The sequence below is a fragment of the Manacus candei genome, unplaced genomic scaffold, assembly GCF_025592945.1.
Source record: "Manacus candei isolate 608988 ecotype Guabito, Panama unplaced genomic scaffold, ASM2559294v1 h1tg000038l, whole genome shotgun sequence".
Taxonomy (NCBI): Eukaryota; Metazoa; Chordata; class Aves; order Passeriformes; family Pipridae; genus Manacus; species Manacus candei.
Genome location: NW_026138086.1, coordinates 214,025 through 235,045, shown reverse-complemented (window position 1 = coordinate 235,045; position 21,021 = coordinate 214,025). Strand labels below are relative to the sequence as shown.

The window sequence follows — 21,021 nt, the reverse complement described above, 5'->3', positions numbered from 1 at the left end:
CCCCCAGCGCGGCAGGAAGAGCGTCCGCTTCTCCGGCAGGTCCCGCCCGCTGCCCGCCTTCTTCCTCTTCATGGCCCAGCACCGCAAGTCGCTCCAGGCCTCCAACCCCAGATGGACCGTCGTGCAGATGGCCAAGAGGATGGGCAAGATGTGGCACAAGCTTCCCCAGAGGGAGAGGGAGAGGTACATGGACCAGGCGGATCGCATGAAGAGCGGCCGGGGCACGTACCGCGGCAGGGCCATGGCCCGCAGGCCCATGGGCAGGAAGGGCCAGGGCAAGAAGGACCTGGTGGTTTGCTTCACCACCAAGGCCGCCAGCCTGCGCAACTTCCTCATGTCCTACCTGTGACTGCACCTCCCGCCTGTGACTGCACCTCCTGCCTGTGACTGCACCTCCTGCCTGTGACTGCACTTCCCACCTGTGACTGCACTTCCCTCCCCGCCGAAGCAGAAGTTTCAATAAAAGCTCCCCAAGTTCATTCAGCAGCAAATCCGGGTGGCTGGTGGTTCTTTACGCGGGGCCGTGTCCCGGGATTCGGGTTCCGTTCGGGTTTAGTGGGGTTGGGTCCACGCTGGGAGGGGTGTTCCTGAACACCCACAGCAATGAGCCCCGTGAGGAGAGGCTGAGGGAGCTGGGGCTGTTCAGCCTGGAGAAGAGGAGGCTCAGGGGAGACCTCCTCACTCTCTGCAACTCCCTGACAGGAGGGGGGAGCCGGGGGGGGTTGGTCTCTTTTCCCAGGCAACCATCAGCAAGACAAGAGGGCTGGGTCTGCAGCTGTGCCAGGGGAGGGTTAGGTTGGAGATCAGGAAGAATTTCTTTCCAGAGAGGGTGCTCAGCCATTGGAATGGGCTGCCCAGGGAAGGGGTGGATTCTCCATCCCTGGAGGTTTTTAAGATGGGACTGGATGTGGCATCAGTGCCATGGGCTGGGAACCACAGCGGGGTTGGATCAAGGGTTGGACTTGATGATCTCGGAGGTCCCTTCCAACCCAGCTGATTCTGGGATTCTCTGATTCTCTGCCTCTTCTCCAAAGCATGAGTTAAAATGTGCTCCTGCTGCAAAGGAGGAATTCTGGTCTCCTCTGACAGCAGGTCCTGGAGCTGGAGAGGTGACAGGGAACGCAGACGTGCCTCGGGGGAAACAGAAGGAGCTCCCCCTCTGCCAGGGCTCTTTGGCTGGTGACCTGCTTGGCCTGACGTGCCTTGGAGGAGACAGGGAAGGGAGGACAGACCTAATCCTGCTGCTGCCCTGCACTGGTGGGCAGCTCCAGCTCCAAACCCAGGAGGAGGGTGCAGGAAACACAGTATCCTACTCCCTGGAAAAAGCCTTGGGAAGGTCCCCAAGCTCAGATCCCAAACTGCCACAGGAACCTGCACCCAGACTCCACCAGAGAGGCTTCTCCTCCTGCCCACAGCCCTCTCACAGGTCCCTTTGGGAACAGTCCCAGCCCATTCCCACATCCCAGTGCCCCAGGTCAGTGCCACCTTCTCTCCACGCTCCAAGGGCAACTCTGCAGCTCACAAAGTCTCCATAAACTGGACTCCAAAGCTGGCCTTGCCCCTTATTCCACACATGGGATTCTGGCAGGGCCTGAGCACCATCTACTGAACCAGCAGACGGAGCCAGTGCTCAGCAGCACTCACTGCTGGAGACCCCAGAATCCCAGGATATGGCCCTAGGAACCTCCTGGCACAAATGCTGATGATATTAAGTTAAAAATAAAGCTCAGCTCTGACTTGGTAGCAGAGTGTTTAACTGAGCAGGGACACGAAATCTCACTTTAATGGTTCTCCTGCCTGCACGGCTTGACAGGAGCCATCAATTAAAATCTATTCCCAGCTGCACAGCAGTGGCCACAGCAGCCTGCACTGCTATTTTTGGCACATTACAAATCTGAAGTGCTTAAAGAGGCATCAAAAAGGCCCGAGATATTACCTGTCCAATTATATTTTTAACAGAATCTTTGTGTCTTCCACTCCTCAACTTGCAAACTTCATAAACAAGTGGCATTCAGGCAAGACCACGCTGGGGGAAGCTGGAACACGGGTTCCACTCAATTTAGCACATCACACAGCCTGCCCAGGAGTGATGGCCCCGAGTTCCTGTGGCACTGCCTCCAAACATGCACCTTCTGCAAGCACACACACCCCAGAGAACTCCCAGGCTGGCCCTTTCCAGCAGCCTCTTCAGCTGAAAACACAACCTGAGAGGCTGGAGGACAACTCTGCCAGCCCTGAACACACGATAAAATTCCAGTTATCTGCAGCAGGAAAATCTTTCAGTGAGAGGAAACAGAAGGGGCTGCGAAGCAGTGCACTTGAAATTGGTAGTTATCCACCTGGATCTGTGTTCACACTAATGGTGCACAGACCAGAGATGAAAAGAACTGTTAGAGCAAAGCATTAACAATGAAAAATAACAGTTTGGGAGCTGCCTTCCAGCAGCAGTGAAGAAATAATGATCTTTGAAGAGCTGATGGTGAAGGGAGATACATGATAAATATGGATATTATGGGGGGAACGTATCTTGGGGGCCTGGGGTTGGTTCCTTCCTCTGCTTTCCATACTGTAGTTAAAGAATGCAATGAACTGGAGCTGCAGGATAAGGTTTCTCTCAGTACTGGAACCATTTCAGCTCACTGAGAGCCTCTGCCCCCTTCTCATGGGCTCAAAACTGATATTAATGACATTGCTACGGATCTAGTAATGTAATTTTTATTGTAATGCTGCCTGTGTTCTCTCTGCCAAGGGAGAGATGAGTCAGGAACACCTTGTAAATGAGCTGGACAACCTTCCCCTCAGTCCCCTCCTGGAGAGCTGTCACAGGGGGGCTTTGCTGTCCCTGCCTCTCCGTGTGGGGGCTTCAAAGGGGGTGGAAAAGAACAGCCAGGATTGACAGAACTTCACCCAGAGCCTTCAGAAATCCCCTTCTCTGGGCTCTGAGCAGGGGCACAAACGCACCCCTGTCACCACACACAAAGTCTGGATAAACAAACCAACCCCAAAGCCAAAATTTCACATACTCCCCCCCCCCCATCCTAAATAAAAGCTGCAATCCGAGCCCAAAAGCACGAAGCATCAGTGATGTTACACTCCCACTCCTCCTGGTATCCAGAGAACTGTACCTGCAGATATTTCCTCTTGTTAACACGGGAACAAGGGCACTTCATCCCACCTCCCTCACCCAGCTCCACCCTCCTCACCCCAGCAATTCCCCTCTGGGTGTGCAGAAGGTGCTCCTGTTCTCCAGCAGGAGTGGAGGAAGCCCTGGAGCACTTGGGAGCAGCAGATTTATTGAACAGCCCTTTCCCTGCAGTGCTGCTGCTCCACGAGGAGCTGTGTTTACAGGTCACTGCCACAGGCTGGGACTAAAACAAAAGCAAAGCCACCAGCAGACCACTGCCATCCTTTCTAGATGCTGCACTGAGGAGCTGAGCCTTTGAAGGTGCTGGTTTGGTGCTGGTTTCCTGGTCACCCCAGGAAATCCTGCCCGAGCCCAACAGCAAGAAATGTCTGTTGGAGGGAGACCCTCTTCTCTCTTCTCGCTCCCAGCAGCTCATGGCCACCCCAAAAGGTTCTGGGGAAAATCCAGGGCAGCCAAACCTGGCAGAGATCTCACCCCAAACCCCACTCAGCCAGGAACAGATTAATTCCCCAGGACTTTGAGGCTTTGCAGGCTCCCTGTCATGCGTTAACTGAGATGTTACAACTTCCAACACCCTTCGAAAAATCAGAAACTGGAAGTGTTCTGAGCTCATTAACTGCCTGCCAAAGAACCCTTCTGTTTCAAAGAATCAATAACCTGCTTTTGTTCACAGCTTGATTTTTAACGTGACCAAAAAGACACCAACGCTACCGACGCTAAAAGCCACCAGGGCTGTGGTGGGGAGAGCAACAGCTTGAGCCTTTTAAGTCCATCCTGCAGGAGGAAGGCACAGATTGAGCATTCCAGAGCACTCCCCCCATCTGCACAGACTGCAGAGAGGCAGCACGTCCTGCCCCCCTTGTTAACTCTGATTTACATCACAAATCCCCCCGGGAACAAACTCATTAACAAACTCATTCCCTGCCCGGCAGAGCCCCGGGATGGGGATGCTCCAACCCAAATTCCTCCCCCCCCCCCCCCCCCCCCAACGAGCCCACTGTGAAATCATAGAATCCTCCGACTTGGAAGGGCCCCACAACCCAAGTGCAGCTCCTGGCCCTGCCCAGAGACCCCCCCAACAACCCCCCTGTGCCTGAGGGGGTCAGAGGACGCTGTTCCTCGTGTGTGAGGAGGACACACCACCAGGTTTTACATCCTCGGGGGGGCAAAACCCCTCCTGGCACGACCCCGAGTTCACTGCCTGACTCAGCCCTGGTGCTGAATGAAACACAGCCCGGCAGCCAGGACAAAACAAACCCATGAATCCTCCCTCCCTGCCCCCCAGAGCAGCTTCAGCAGTGCCAAAGCTCTGCCAGGGCTTGGCAGGGGCTGAGCATCCCAGGGCTGAGCATCCCCGGGCTGAGCATCCCCGGGCTGAGCATCCCAGGGCTGAGCATCCCCGGGCTGAGCATCCCAGGGTTGAGCATCCCCGGGCTGAGCATCCCCGGGCTGAGCATCCCCGGGCTGAGCATCCCAGGGCTGAGCTCGGCAGGCCCCGGGGCCGCTCCCTCCCTGCAGTGACCAGCACGGGCAGTGTTTGTTACTCCTCGGGAAGATGAAGAGCTCTCCAACACCTCAGTGCACACATCAGAGTTGCCAAGACAGCAGAATAAGAACTGCACAAGGGCAAAACGTCCCTTTTAAGGAGCCTCTGTGGGCGACCTCAACACGACGTGAAGCCTTTCCAGCTGCAGAAGCTCTTGACTTCCTGAAAGCGCTGCCAGTGGGGTTTACTTTATTATTTCCTACTTTTTAAACCTGCCCTTTGCTGCTCTAAGTTCCTCTTCCTCTCTCAGATCCTCAGAGCAGATCAATCTGCACCTTTTCAGCTCAGTCTCTTCAGCTGATGTGATCCTGTCACCGGAGCCAACTGCTCCTCTCTTCCCTAGCATCCCATATTCCCCATGGTCTGAGTGGATAAAAAAACCTGAAACACTTGTTCCAGTCTGAAACGAAGCAGACTGTGACAGAATTCTGGGAAAGGCAGCAGACACTGAGCCCAATTCCTGGTGGGGAAAAGAAATCCCATTTTACACCACAGGTCACGTGGGGCCAACAGGGTTTGGCACCTTCCTCGATGATCCGGGTGATGGGACAGAGTTCTGCAGGCAACACAGAGCTCTGGGAGCAGCTCAAGGACCAGGTGGGCACGTTGCCATCCTGGGGGACCTCAGCAGGCTGGAGAAACCAAGTTCTGAGGGAAACAAAGCCCTGCCCCAGGGGAGGGGTGACACCGGGGTGTCCCAGTGACCCGGGCAGGACCTGCACGAGCACCCAGACAACACCTGGGCTGCTGCCAGGCTGGAATTCCACAAATCCCACCAGTTTTAGAGGGATCTGAGCATCTCCCTGGCAGGACCTCAGTGCCAAACTCGAGCCAAGGGGTGTGACACGTGAGATCCTGCAGCGAGAGCAGCCACACATCAACGGGGTTATTAGTGCTGCTGTTTATAAGTCAAAGCTTGGTGCAGCAATTACGGCCTCCCAGCAGTCAGAGCTGCAAGGAAATGACCAGAATTACCCACAGTTTAGATGAACTTTCTACCCCCTCAATCAATAAAGTGCCATTAAGAGTCGATTCCCAGCCCTGCCTCGTTCACAGCGTTGCAGGGTCGGAGCCTCTGCCAGAAATTCTCCCTTGATTGGATTAAATTTTGGTTCAACGGCGCTTTGCTGGGAAGAATTTTGCAAAGCACTACCTCTGCAAACTCTGACACCTCCCAGCAAGTTTTAAAAGCCCTGCTGAGCTCAGGTTCTGCTCTGGGCCACACACTCACAAATATTTCCCGCTGCTTCCCATAAACTGCTCAAAGATCCCAGGAAAAATATTTAGGGAGAGTATAAGAAACAGGAAACACACAATCCCAAACATTTCAGACTGGTTTACGTTTCAGTCGAGGAAACACCAAGGTACAACCTCCACTCCAACCAAAGACTTTCACAGCTCAAGTTGACTCAACTTTAGGAGGAAAAATTTAAAAACCCCAATTTGAAACCTCCCCAGCTCAAACCAGCAAACCCCTCGGGCTCGGTGGAGAAAACCAGCGAGTCTTTTTCCCTGAGATTTGCTTCAGCCCCTCAGAGATTTGGGAAGATGGAGTCTTGGTAATTTGGCATCGAAAGCAAAAACAGTCACTTTCCTGGCAACTCCCTAAAATCAGAACTCGCACAAAGAAAAGGGGGAAAGTGCCAAAAGCAAAGCAAGCCCTGGCATGCCCAGCAAATGTAGAATCTATTATTTTGTCCCTTTGGACTCAATTAGTTCAAATTTACAATGAATGACACCCATAAAGATGTTAAACGTTAACAAAACTTCTGCTAACTTGCTTCGAAATGAATTTTAATTGCAAGCTGTTTTAGACATCTTCCAGGCTTGCAAAATTTAATGAGGATTTTATTCTGCCCACAGAAATGCCAATATATTAATTTCATCCTAAAAATCCATAGTTCCTGAAGAGGCCCGAGAGGGGGGAAAAAAAAATCAATATTTTCTAAACGACGACCACTTGAGGTCTTTCTGCTTTGGAGTTCCCTGGGGGCAATTCCCAGACCCTCCTGCTCCAGCATTTCCTGGTTTTTAAGAGAATATGACCAGAGAGATCATGGAATCATTGGAAGCTGACCTGTCTCCCCTCCCACCACCACTCTGGGTCCTGCACCTCTCACACAACATCCACCACCCCTCTGCCCCAGGTCGGCTCAGAAACCTCCTTCAAGCTTTTCCTTTAGTTTTCCCCCCTTCCCTTTGATTTTTTTTTTTTTTCCAGGCTCCAGAAATTCCAGAGTGGCTTTGAGCAAATATCCTTTGGTTTTTAAATTTTAAACAAAGCATCTGTGACTGGGCAGGAAAAAAAGAAAACAAACAAACAAACCAAAAAAAACCCCCTCCTCTCTGAACACTCCTCTTCCCATCAGGCTGTTTGGAGCACAGGGCACTGCTCCAGGATCAATGGTGTTAATTTATTCTCTTACATTACACAGAGAACAACCTTATTTCAAACTGCCTTCGTGCCAACTCCCAGCCTGAAGCACTTCTATTTTTTTTCCCCCCTTTTAAGAACAGCTGACTTATCAAAACCTGGGTTTTTCCACCAGAAAACCACAAGCTAAGCCACATTATAATAATTGAAGCAATTAATTACTTTTATGCCTTTCTTTTTTAAAGGGAGATCTTTTAATGCAGGTAATTCTGACTAAAAGAGCTAATTTGAACCGCTCCATCATTTAAAAGATGACTACAAAATTAATTTAGAGAGTAGAGGAGGAAGACAAAGGGATAAAGGAAAGCAGGACCAGATGGGTCTTTCCCCTGTGCTCCAAGTGGGAATTCTCAAATCAAGGGGACTGCTGGAAAAGCAGGGAGAGGGCTGGGCAAGTGTTCAGGTCACTGCTGTTCACAGGTTGCCCAGGGAAGCTGTGGCTGATCCATCCCTGGAAGTGTCCAAGGGCAGGTTGGAGCAACCTGGGAGAGTGGAACAACCCAAAGCATTCCATGATTCTGTGAGAATTCCAGCTTATTGTGGCCAGGAAAACAGGCAACAGGCACAAACTGTCAACACATTTTGCCTCTCATCCAATATTTACTGATGGCCTGGGCTCCTGCCTGAGCTCCACCACAAATCCAGCCACCAGAAAGGTCCCTGAGAGCAGAAGAATCAAAACATCCACACTGTGAAGCAGCCAAAGGTGTCAAAGCCAAACCCAGCAGGGGCTGAAGAGATCCTGACCTGCCAGGAGTAGCATTCCCCCCATTCCCCTGGGAATCCAGAGCCACGAGCTCCTTCCATCTGGGCTCTGCTCACATCAGTGTGTGTTTTAGATATTTAGATGAAGTGTCTGCATGTAATAACTGATTATTAGTTCCCAGATCTCCATCAGCTCCCAGCCTGAGCCCAGCAGCACGTGAGACAAAAGGGTGGCTGTGCCAAGAGCCAGCAGTGGCAGCAGGAGGAAAAACACTGGATTTGGAAGCACTGATAAGAGAGCTGGTGGAATTCATTATTATTCAGTGTTATTCACTATTAGTCATTATTAATTATTCATTATTATTCATTATTATCCTCCCCACAACAGAAATCACTCACATTCCTGCCTGACAGCCCCTCCTTGCTCCCTGAGCTCAGAACCAGGGTCTGGACAAAGTTCCTTCAAGGAACTTCAGGCCTTGGAAGGAAAAGCTTCCCCTGAGGATGCTCAGGTTGGGTTCCACCACCCAGAGCTCGTGCAGGTGAGGCTGTGCCAGCACATTCCAACTGCTCCAGGGCAATTCCCTGTCTGTGTGGGGACCTGGGAGCTCCCCTGGGAACAGCTCCTGGATCCAGAATGGGAAACAGTCTCTGCACTCCCCTGTTCATCCACTGATCCACCTTTAGCTTTTAAAGCAGCAGCAAGAAAACAACAGGGACCGAAGTCAGTGTTTTCCACATTAACTGGAAGGTTGTTAGTCAAGGACAAGAGGCCTCCAGGGCTGCACCAGAGCTGGAAAATGGAGGAGTTTGGCGATCTAAATAAATATATACACGTGTGTTTTTGTGCTCCATCACATTTGCCAAGACATGCAGGGTCACAGATATCTGTGCATGCCAAGATGAACAAATACCACGGCCTGGCTTTGAAAACACAATTCTGATTCGTAACTTGAAGAGTTCTCAGTTCTCTCTGGCTGTGGCAACACTTTATTTCATCTCTCTGGTGGAGAGAGGAACTGCAACAACACACATCAGTGCTTCCCTCATCTTTGAAACACTGAGATTTTCCTCTGCTGAGGCCCAGACATCCCCCCAAAAAAATCATTTTAACACCAGAGAGATGAATTCAGCACCGAAGTGGATCTATCAGCTGTGACTTCCACCTCTGGCACTTCAAGGAGAGCTGTGGGAACCCAAGCCAGGGGAGGCAGCTCGTGCTGTCACACGGGGAGCAGCTGCAGAGGAGCCAGGGAAGAAAACCCAGCAGGCAGAGATCGTTTAAAACACATTTTGTGAAGCAGCTGACATCTGGAAACCAAGGGCTTACATGGTTTGAACAACCTGTAAATAGAAGGAAAACCTTCCTGGATGGGCCCCCACAGAAAGCCCAGCAGAGAGAGGGCTTTGAAGGCACCCGAGGTGTCTGTGCTGCTCCCTTTGAAGCTGCAGATAAGGGTGAGCAGTGTAAAACATGACTATTATCAGCTCTGGCAGACACATCCTGACATGAAAACAGCAGCTCCCTCACCGTGGTGAATTCCTGAGCAAAGGGAGGGCTCTCCCTGCACGGGCACAGCCTCAGCCCCTGGCACAGGAGGTGGGTTCTGAACAGGGGAAAAACACAGTGGGAAGGCAGAGACACCTCCTGGAAGCACCTTTAAGTGAAGTCAGGGATCTTTGCCACCAACATCCATCCAAATCCTTGCTCAAACTGGGAAAAATCAGTGTCCCCATGAGGCAGACAGATGGTGTTCCAAAGGGGACCCCAAATATCCAACTTTTTCCAACCTGTGACATCATCTGACTTATATAAAATCTCCTTCTCCTGCCAAATAAAGGTGTTATCCACCATCATCCAATCTCTGTGGCCACCTGTATTTTGGGTCCCATCCTGAAGGTCCTCTTGAGATTCCAGCCCTTCTCTCAGTTCCAGCCACTTGTTTTATGCTCATTTGCACAAGCTCAAGCCTCTCAAAAAACCCCCCTCGGATCACAGGTACCGAGTGTTCCTGCAAACAAACCTGTCTTTTATTCTGCCAACACGTGTTTGCAGGACAAACACAATTAGAAATTAATATTTTGTGACCTTCAGGGTTGGTTTTCCCCCCCACACACACACACACCACAGGCCTTGCTGCACCTCATCCCTTGGGGTGCAGAGCACACACCAGTGGCCTCCACACGGGGTTCTCTGCCCCAGAGGTGCCCAAACAAAAAAAAAAAAAGAAGGACAAACAGCGATAAAAAGGACAATTAAACCATGAGCAGGGTAATTTTCAGCCTAAGAGCATCTTCTTCCCTGGCTTACAAAGCCTGAATATTCATTAAATGCTCTGTACTGTGCAGCAAATAGAATTAATCATATTAATGCACGGAACAATAAGATTAAGGTAGAGAGCAGTAAACGGAATCTAATCATGTTTTACTGAATGAAACATGAGTGGGAGAGGTCACAGGGCCCTTGCACTGGAACCTGCCACTCTTTGTCTCTCCCTGCCACGTTCCAGGGCAGGGTTTCAGGAGCCTGGAGCTTCCCAGGAGAAGGATGGGCAGCCAGGAGCAAGGAAAGGTGGGCTCTGCTGCCTCCCTGCTCAGCTGGAACCTCCCATTCCCCACCAGGAAGAGATGCTCAACTATGGAAAAAAAACCCTGATGGGATATAAACCTTCCTGCCCCATCTAACCTTTTCTTCCAGCAATTCCCAGTTATCCCTGCAGTGCCACAGCCCAGGACAAGGTGCAGGAGCTACTTTGTGCAAAGGATTATCCCTCCTGGAACTTCCCAGGGATGCTCAGGGATGATTTGCATCCCCTGGGGAAGCAATCAGGAATCCAGGGGTTCTCCAGCACTGCCAGCTGCCCTCCCAGCAGGGAGAAACAGCTCCCTGAGCTACAAATTCCTGCTCTTCCCGGGGAAAAATCCATATTCATGGAAGGCCTGGAGGTCCCACCGTGGGACCCCCCCATTGCCAGGGGCTGCAGGAGTTCCTGCCTGAACAGGATGCTCTGGTTTCTCACAAACCCTTCCAAAATGTTCTCTGCCTTCCAAGAGAAAAGAGGATTTTGCAGGAAGACTCTTTCCCACCAAAGGAAAGTTTTACAGCCTTAAAGCCTTTGGAGAATTGGTTTCCAATTAAAAGGACTATAAATGGCTTCGGAAGGGGAAAAAAAAGATAAAATTCAATAAGTCTGTTTTCCAGATCCCAATGAAGATGTAACTGCCATTTAAACAGGGATTTCAAAAGCCACTTCACACAGGTTTTTTTTATTCACTCCCAGCCCTATGGAAAACATGGGCCGTGGAAGAAAAACATCTGAATATTACAGATAAAGCATCCAAGAGTTAATTAACTCCTACAATAAGGAAGGCAAGGAAAAGAAAGCCTCCCCACTTGCATTATCTGGGCTTTAAGCAGCAATGAAAAACAAGTTCTTTCAAGCCACACAATGCCCTGCCAGCCTCGTGCAGCACCAGGGCAGGATAATGCTTGTCAAGGTGCAAATAAAAGCAATTACTGAGTGGAGAAATTCAAAAAGAGAGTGGTAAGTGTGAGATGGGAATCATCTGAAGGCAGTTTGTGTCCCAGAGTCCCTGCAAGGAACAGCAGCTGCTGGGGAGGCTCCGGGGACAGGGACCATCCACCATGGGATGAGGGCATGGGAAGGTTTGGGAAGGGAAGGGAAGGGAAGGGAAGGTTTGGGAAGGGAAGGGAAGGTTTGGGAAGGTTTGGGAAGGGAAGGTTTGGGAAGGTTTGGGAAGGGAAGGTTTGGGAAGGTTTGGGAAGGTTTGGGAAGGTTTGGGAAGGGAAGGGAAGGGAAGGGAAGGTTTGGGAAGGGAAGGTTTGGGAAGGGAAGGGAAGGTTTGGGAAGGGAAGGGAAGGGAAGGGAAGGGAAGGGAAGGGAAGGGAAGGGAAGGGAAGGGAAGGGAAGGGAAGGGAAGGGAAGGGAAGGGAAGGGAAGGGAAGGGAAGGGAAGGGAAGGGAAGGGAAGGGAAGGGAAGGGAAGGGAAGGGAAGGGAAGGGAAGGGAAGGGAAGGGAAGGTTTGGGAAGGGAAGGGAAGGTTTGGGAAGGTTTGGGAAGGGAAGGTTTGGGAAGGGAAGGTTTGGGAAGGGAAGGTTTGGGAAGGGAAGGGAAGGGAAGGTTTGGGAAGGTTTGGGAAGGTTTGGGAAGGTTTGGGAAGGGAAGGGAAGGGAAGGGAAGGTTTGGGAAGGGAAGGGAAGGGAAGGGAAGGGAAGGGAAGGGAAGGGAAGGGAAGGGAAGGGAAGGGAAGGGAAGGGAAGGGAAGGGAAGGGAAGGGAAAAGCCTGCAGGGCTCCTCCAAGGCTCTCCCACTGAAGGGAGCAGCAGCATCAGATGCAGACTCAGAGCTTCAGCAGCAAGAGGAACACGTTTAGCAAGTGACAAAACACTAAATCCTGGTTCCCAAACCCTTTGGAGCCAAAGCCTTTCCATGGACATCACAGACACTGACTGAGCTCCGAGATGAAAACACGCCCTGAAAGCTCTCAGGCAGCTCCCCAAGGATCAGAGGCTGCTTTGATAGAAAGAAAATAGGCTGGTTCATTAGAAGCCCACACAGGGAGGAGAGTTTTTCACCCCCCAAGCCCATCATGTGAAGCAGTGACCTCCAGGAACTCTGAGAGCACACCACGACGTGCAGGGGGATGAGGATGGGCAGGGGTGGGGAATGAGCAGCTCCAGGAGGGAATCACAGAGCAGATCCTGCCCTGGAGAACTCTAATGACTGTTAGAAACCACTCAGAGACAGAGGAGAGGGGTGGGGAGGGAAGGGTCACCTGTAGGTAATGACAAGGAAGGAAACAAAGAGGAGCTGCTCAAACCCTGATGAGTCTTCCAACCTCTCTTCCCCCAAGCTCAGCTCTCTGCAGGAACACAGAGCAAGAGGGAACTTCTGAAATGCTTTTCCAGAAAGGGCTGGTGGCTCAAAGGGGTCTCCAGCTCCAGAAAGGAAGACACAGAATTCACCAGAGGAACTTGAAATGCAAAGGTCCTCAGCTCTCCCCCTGGTCCCTGCTCCTTTTTGTTTTCACCCATTGCTCAACAACATCTGCACAAAGCACCTCTGGGGCAGAGCAAGAGGCCTTCACATCTGGCACAGCTGTGCTGGAGAAGTAATGCAAAATAATACACATGGACATGTCAGGGCAGGTTCCTTTATCCAGGAAATCAGGGGAGGAAGTTAAACTGAATTCCACACAAATCAAGTGGGAAAACAGCCCTCAGGGGGAGGAAAAGAAAGTGTTTGTGCAAGGGAGGAAAATAGAGCTCCAAGGCTGGAAAGGCAAAATGGAGGTGAGACACTGAAGGGGAGGAACTGAATCCAGACAGGAATAAACTCCATGGATTTGGCAGCTCCCCACCTGCAGCCCCCCTGCATTCCCTCAGGATGGGATTACTGACACCAAATCAAGGGAAAAGGAAATGGTTCCCAGGGGGGAATGACAAGGGAAGACTCAGAGAGTGGGAGGGCAGTTGGGGTAATGTGAGAGGTGATGCAACCCCTCCAAAACACACAACCCAAAGGGCCTCTGAGCATTTTTGACCTGAATCCCACGACAGCAGCACCTTCCCAGCTGAAATCCCAGTCCCTCCCACAAATTGGATCCTCATCATCCACCACAGGCAGCTGCAAAACACAACACGAGCTCTGAAAGATCTAAAAAGCCTCATAATTAAAGAAACCATCCACATCTCAGAGAGAATTTTCTCATCTCAGAATTAGAAACAGCTCAGGAACCTTCCAAGCCTCGCCAGCCAAACTCTGTCCCGGGCAGGCAGAGCAGGAGCTCGTTAGTCTGAGCTCGTGGAACTCGTTCATTTGGCAGGAGCAGAGGCTTCTAAAACGCTTCCACTGGTGGAACAAAACAGCCAAATGCTGTTCTGGGGGAGGAGGTTGTGGCAGCTGCTCACCTGGCTCAGCAGGGCAGGCAGGAGCTGGCACTGCCTCCCCTCCCTCCCTCCTGTTCTCCAACCCAGCAGCACAAAACAAACTTTCTATGGCAAACATTAAACTGAAATTCTCTGCCCTGGAGGAAATTTGGCTCTGCACAAACACCTTTTACCTCCAGCTACAGTGGAATGGGCTGGAGGAACCTTCCCTGCTGAACCACCTGGTTGTACCCAGCAAAAACACACACCTGAGCTGAGTGAGTGGCTGTAAACACGCCGAAAATTGGATTATTAGTCATTTCCTGCAGCACCACCTCGGCTGGCAGCAGCACCAGTATTGTGTCTGAGATCAGACACAGAGCCCAGACGAGCTGGAGGAGATCTCAGCAGCTGACAGGCACAAGTGCAGCAGACACAAAACCACATTGTCACTGTTCAGACTGCACAAAGGGAACCCAGAGCTCCTCCTCCTCCACAGGCAAAGCAAAAACCTCCCCTAAAGTCACTGTGAGCCAAGCAGGGGCTGCCCAGCACAGCCCTGATCCCCCCAGTCCTTGAGGGGACACATCCATGGGGAGGTGGGAGAGGGGTCAGCAGGGGCAGAGAGATCCAGGTGGGACACAGGGGTGAGGTGGGACACAGGGGTCAGGAGGGACAGAGGGGTGAGGTAGGAGAGGGGTCAGGAGGGATGCAGGGATCAGGTGGAACAGAGGAATCCAGGTAGGACACAGGGATCTAGGTGGGAGAGGGATCCAGGTGGGACACAGGGATCAGGTGCGAGAGGGGTCAAGAGGGACACAGGGGTCAGGAAGGACAGAGGGATCCAGGTGGGACAGAGGGGTCAGGTGGGACACAGAGATCAGGAGGGACAGAGAGATCCAGGTGGGACACAGGGATCAGGAGGGACAGAAGCATCCAGGTGGGACAGAGGGATCCAGGTGGGATGCAGGGATCAGGAGGGACACAGGGATCCAGGTGGGACACAGGGATCAGGAGGGACCCAGAGCTGCAGCCACCCCTGCTGAGCTGCAGGACTCAGATTCCTGCCACCCCCCCAAGGGAGTTTTCCATCCCATCACCCCAGACATCCCCCAGCAACTGATCTCAGGGCTCACAGGAGAACAAGCAGGAGGTCAAAGGCAGTGCTTTAAATCAAGTCAAACCTCCCCAAAGCTTCAGAGCAGCCCCTGAGGGCAGAGCAGGCTGGCACAGGTGTGCCCCAGGGCAGGATCAGTGCCACCAGGACCAGCCTGGGGGGGCTGCACGTCCTCAAAGAGGGGCTGGGGATGGTTTAGGGGCTCAGTTTGAAATATTTTGGCATTAAGCAGGGAAGGGGGAGCTTCAGGCAGGTGCCCCAAGCAGCCCTAAAGGGCAGATATCCCTGAGGGATTTGCCAAGCTCTGAGCTGAGCTGGCACAAAGCTGAGCACAGCTCAGGCCTCCAGCCCAAGCTGCTTTTTGGGGGATTTTCTGCTTTTTCACATGTTTAGAGGGGAAAATGTCCTTGATCCTTTTGGATCTCTCAGCCAGGACAAAGTGCTGGGGAAGAGAACCCCGAGTCTTGAAGATAATAAAGAGTCTGGGGGTGAGGATGTGAGAGGATCCCACACTGGGCTGGGTGGAAGGGACCTTAAAACTCATCCAGGGATGGTCAGGATGAGGACCCCATCCAGGCTGGGCACTGGGATGGTCAGACCCTGCCATCCTTCCAATTTTTCCTTCCAGCCTGGCCCCCCCTCCTGGCCCTTCCCAACCTGACAGGCTCATCCTCACCCTGCTCCTTCCTCCCCCTCCTCTTCTCTCCTCAGCAGCAGAATTTCCTTTCTCACCTGTCAAGGCAATCCAGCCCCAAAGCCCCCTGACAGAAGCTGAGGGAGCAGTTAAAAGAGCTGTAAATGTGTTATTTTATTAATATGGCTCGAGCAGCCCCATCAGCCTCCACTGCTCTGCTCAGACCTGCAACCTCCTTTCCCTTGGAATGCTCATTGCAGGATCCACATCCAACAGGTTGGGGAGCCAGAGAGGCTCACACGAGGATTCTCCAGGGAGGGGGAATCAACACGTGGCACTGAAGGCACTTAAATCAACCTGGCTCATAAAAAAAAACCCACAAAACATCCATTTTTAAAGAGGGGAGGATGAATAATAATGATAATGCAGATTTTTATAAGTGCAGGTCAAGTCAAGGTTACTGGAAGTGCTGAGTTAATGGTCTCATAAATGCCACCATTAGATCACATTCCATAGCTTGGAAGTACATAGGAATTATCCCCCAGCTGAAATTTAATTCTGTTTATTTGTGCACAGCTCTGGACACGACTAAAACTGCTCCTAATGCTTAGGAAATGAAATATTTGGCTGGGAGATACTTCAACAGGGGGGGTTGATTTGGCTGCAAGTCTATCTGCCATATTACCAATAATTAAAACCAGGTTTTCACAGACAGAAGGGGGGGAGAAAAAAAAAAGGGTTTCAGCTCTATTTTCATGCTGAATCATATCAACATGTTTAAAGAGGAGATAGGAGTGCCAGGTTTGGGGTTTTTTTTTATTTTTCCCCTAAGGGCAAAAAAAAAAAATTATTTGAGAAATGAGTCATCTGAATTTAATTATCAGGCTCTGAAAAATGAGATTCCAAATCAGGCTCTCCGTAATTCCGCTTGTGGGACCGCCAAGTTTCCTTCAGGAACATTCAGTGGATTGGACTGGGGGGTTGATGTCACCCCTGGGGCACCACAAAAATGAGAGATGGACCTCCAAAGGCAGGAGCAGCTCCTTCTCCCCCCCAGCCCTGGGTGGAAGTGCTGCTGGGGACGGGCAGAGTTTCACTCAGGGCCATTTTTATTAAAAAAAAGTTCTTCCCCGCTGCACTTAGGGGTGGTTTATTAATTTATTTATTTATTTTTCCCAGCAGGCTCACTCTGACAGGCTTTGTTTGCTCTTCTGATGTGACAAGACACAGCCTTGCACTGGCAACACCTCCGGGCTTGAATAATGTTTCTTAACCAGCTCCATCCATCTTTTCCCACACCCCACAGGTGACTGATCCTCACTGCAGCCCAGAATGGCTAAAAACTAACAGTTTTTAGCATCTAATCAAACCAGGGAGGGTTTTTTTTTACTTCATGAGACAGCAACATCTAATTTTCCAAAGAGTCCTGGGAATGGTAAACAATTGGTCCACGGGGAAATGGCAACTTCTCTCACATCAATCCCTCCTCAACATTCAAATCCCCTTCCCCCAGAACTGCCAGCAAGGGGAAATTACTCCAGTGAACGGGATTTGTGACAGAACCCTCATAAATAATCACAATTTCCCCTCCTGCTGATAATCCCAGGCAACACTTCAATATTGCAAACACTTAATTCTTCCCTTCCAGGGAAGGGATCAAACATCCCAGACCTTCCACTTGCTGCTGGTCAGGGGTTTTAACCATTTGCTGAGTTGATCACTGTGTTTGGGTCAACACAGTCGTCCTTTGCCATAAAAACAACACCAGGAACATGCCAAATTCCTCCTGCAATTCCTTCCCAAATTCCTCCTGCAATTCCTTCCCAAATTCCTCCTGCAATTCCTTCCCAAATTCCTCCTGCAATTCCCTCCCAAATTCCTCCTGCAATTCCTTCCCAAATTCCTCCTGCAATTCCTTCCCAAATTCCTCCTGCAATTCCTTCTCCCTCCCAACCTCCTGGCCCTGCTCACTGGGGTAGCTCTTGTATATTGGAAAACATCCCCATGGCCTTTATTCTGAATAAATGCAATATTTCTGAGAGCACTGCTCACCCAGCCCCTGGGATGAGAGGGGGACTGGAATTCTATCCACAGACAAAGTGATCTGGTGAAACACTTGCCACTGGTTCATCAGCAGTAAAGCAGCAGATTTAGCAGCAATCAGAAAAAAAATGCAGCAAAAGCCAGGCTTGAACATCACAAGGTTTGAGGGGGCCGTCCACGTGCTGGGTGTTTGGGTTGGTTGGGTTTTAATTCTGCCACGAAACCTCCTTGCAGAGAACAGGATTTAAAGGAGCCAACAGTCCCTCCAGAGTTCACCAAGCAAACCAAAAGCATCCCAGGGAGTTCCATGATAACAATATGGCAATAACTGGGAATTGCCCCCCTTCATCCCCTCCCCTCTGGGCACACACCACAACAACGGGGGCTCCGAGGAAGAAAGGCCAGGAGTCACCTACCAGAGCGAGGATCCCTCTGTCCCAGCCACTTCCAGAACATCATATCCATCTTCCAGCTGGAAGTCCATGAACACCAGGGCGATGGTGTCGCCGGGCTCGGCCAGGATGGTCCAGGTGCAGTCGGCGTTGTTGCCGTACTCCAGGGGGAAGTGGGGGCTGGAGATGATCCCGCTCTGGCCCCGCAGGGTCCCCCCACAGGCATCATCAGCTGCAACGGGACACAGTGGTCAGGGCTGGGAACCCCCAGAGCAACAAACCCAGCCCCAGCTCAAAGGCAAGTGACTGCAGCAGAGCTGAGCCCATCTCCAGCGGAGATCCCAGTTCCCACGGAAATCCAAGGGCACCTTGCCCAGATGGAGCCCCTGGAGTGGCTCCAGGAGCCCCCCAAAGCTGGGCTGGACCCACCACACAGTCATGAAGTCGTTGTAGGGCTGGGGTTGCCCAGGTGTGTTTTGAGCCCCCATCCTGGGGGATCCTCCAGGCCCAGCCAGGTTTTCCTGGCACATCCCAGCTCCTTCCCCACCACACATTTGCTTTACTCCCATTTTAAACCCCCCCAAGGGACAGAGCTGCTCCCCCCTCTCCTGGGGGCCTGTTCTCCAGGAGAACAGCACATCCCCCTCTCAGGACACTGTTTCCCCCACTTGTTCTTGCCCAGGAATTTGCTGTTCCATCCCAGAGTCACTGAGGTTGGAAAAGCCCTCCTAGATCATCAAACCCACCCCGTGCCCGATGCCCACCTTGTCCCCCAGCCCAGAGCACTGAGGTTGGAAAAGCCCTCCCAGCCCATGGATCCACCCTGTGCCCCTTCCTGGGACACCCCCAGGGATGGGGACCCCAAACCTCCCTGGGCAGTTCCAATTCCTGACCACCCTTTCCACAGAGAAATCCCTCCTGATGTCCAACCATCCCTTATCCCTGACTAGGATCCTCTGAGGCTTTTCCTGCAACTTTCCTCCCGTGCCTGTAGCCAGTCCAGGAGGAGGACAAACCCCCAGGAAAATTCAGTGGCTGGGAAGAGTTTCAGACCCGTGGGGAGGGGTTGGTTTCCAGCTCACACAGATCTCAGCACCTTCCTGAGCCAGAGAACCACCCCCAGGGGTTGGGACAACAGGGCTTGGGAGCACAAATACTGCATTTCACAGAAATCTGACAGTAAAAGGATTGGAGCATCCCACACACCTGCCTTACATGTCTTTGCTTGCTCTGATTTCTTAAGGAAATTTATGTGGTAAAAACTTAAACCCCTCGTCCAGAAATCCAGCAGTGACAATCCTGCACTGCATCTCCTGCTACAGGTCCTCTCCTTTTTTACAGCCTGAATTTTTTGAGGAGGTATCAGAGCAACTAAAGGGGGAGGATCTAAAGAGAATCTGGTCTGGAAGGTAAAAGGGAAGAAGGAATTAAGTGGAGGAGCACAGGGCAGCTCCGAGCATCAGCTCAGCATTATTTGGAACAGCACAAAGCAAAGCCTGTTAACTTTACAACGTGTAGCAGAGCTGCATTTCAGATGCTTTAGTCAAGGAGCTCCAGGCTTTACATGACAAACACTGATTTCCATTACAGGCTATTTTAAGCCAAAGCCTCCCAAGCTGCAGTTTAACAGAGCTGAGAACATGTGTTAAACACGGCGGGCCAGGCAGGGCAGGGCCGTCCCACGGGGCTGCTCAGGGAGGATCTCAGCCCTTCCCAGGAGCTCCTGTCCTGTGCCATCAGCAGGAGCTGCCAGCAGAGCTGGGTCTTGAGCAGCCTCCAACTAATGAAACTTGAAAGACAGAGCGTGGCACACACGGGCTGTGCCAGCCCCCTCCTCACAGCCCATCTGCTGTGCCAGTGCCAGGCACAGGAGGAACTGAAGAGCAGGGGGAACTGGGGAGGAGAGGAGAGCAGGAGGAACTGGAGAGGAGAGGAGAGCAGGAGGAACTGGAGAGCAGGAGGAACTGGAGAGGAGAGCAGGAGGAACTGGGGAGGAGAGCAGGAGGCACTGGAGAGGTTGCTCCAACCTGGCCTTGGACAATTCCAGGGATCCAGGGGCAGCCACAGCTTCTCTGGGCAACCTGTGCCAGGGCCTCCCCACCCTCCCAGCCAACAATTCCTTCGAATATCCCATCTATCCCTCCCCTCTGGCAGTGGGAAGCCATTCCCTGTTGTCCTGTCACTCCAACCCTTGTCCCCAGTCCCTCTCCAGCTCTCCTGGAGCCCCTTTAAGCACTGGAAGGGGCTCCAGAGTCTCCCCAAAGCCTTCTCTTCTCCAGGTGAAGCCCCCCCAGCCCTCCCTCTCCTATTCCACCTCTCAAAGTTTCTATTTGCTGTACTGCCAGGGAACTGAAGGTATTCACAGACACTGGGGTGCAGTTCAAATCATCAAGAAATTCAGGCTGGAAAGTCTCTCATCTACTCCAAGCCCCCCCAAAAAAAAATCCTTCAAAACTCAGTGCATCACGCACAGGATTCACAGTGGGACTTCCAAAGCTCCATGCAAAAAGAATAAAGGGCTGATTCCAAACCATCTCCTTGTACTAGAAGGAGCACAGGAGGGGATGAGGAAGATGCTAAAGAGTTTTGACTCAATTCTGGATTCAAGTTCTTAAACAAGGAGACTAAATTTGTTTTATTGGACTGTGCAAACTTGCAGCAGCTGAAGATCCAGCCTAAGGCACAGTTGGCTTTTTTATAACTACTATTATTATTATTATTATTAAAAGGGAAGTTTTTAATTCAAATCCCTTGAAAAAAACTTCACTGCCAAAGGTATTTAAGGGAAAACACATTCCCTTCCCATCCACCTCTAAACACACACACACTCCCTCAGTTTGTAGAGGTTGTTATTGCTCAAACATATCCTACAAATCTTCTAAAATCTTCTGGAACAGCCCTTCAATTATTTTGGGCACAGCACAGCCTAAGCAGCTGCTTGAGTTATAGTAAGAACAGACCACTTTTAATGAGATTATGCATATTTGATATGCTTAAAATGGAGCTTCACAAATGTTCCCAACTCTTCCCCTGCCTTCCCGAGTTTTTACTCCCAGAACCATAAACCCATCAGTTCTACTCAAACTCAGCAAACAATCTGGGCAAAGCTTCTCTC

General features: G+C 51.4%; 1 protein-coding gene across 1 annotated transcript in view; it reads right to left on the bottom strand.

Annotated features, from left to right (window-relative positions):
- Nucleotides 1–21,021, bottom strand: part of CSMD2 (CUB and Sushi multiple domains 2) — a 245,256-nt gene that overhangs the window by 163,331 nt on the left and 60,904 nt on the right. Inside the window, exon 6 of the mRNA XM_051794414.1 lies at nt 17,931–18,138. Within this exon, the coding sequence (XP_051650374.1) occupies nt 17,931–18,138 (208 nt within the window). The remainder of the gene's footprint in view (nt 1–17,930; nt 18,139–21,021) is intronic.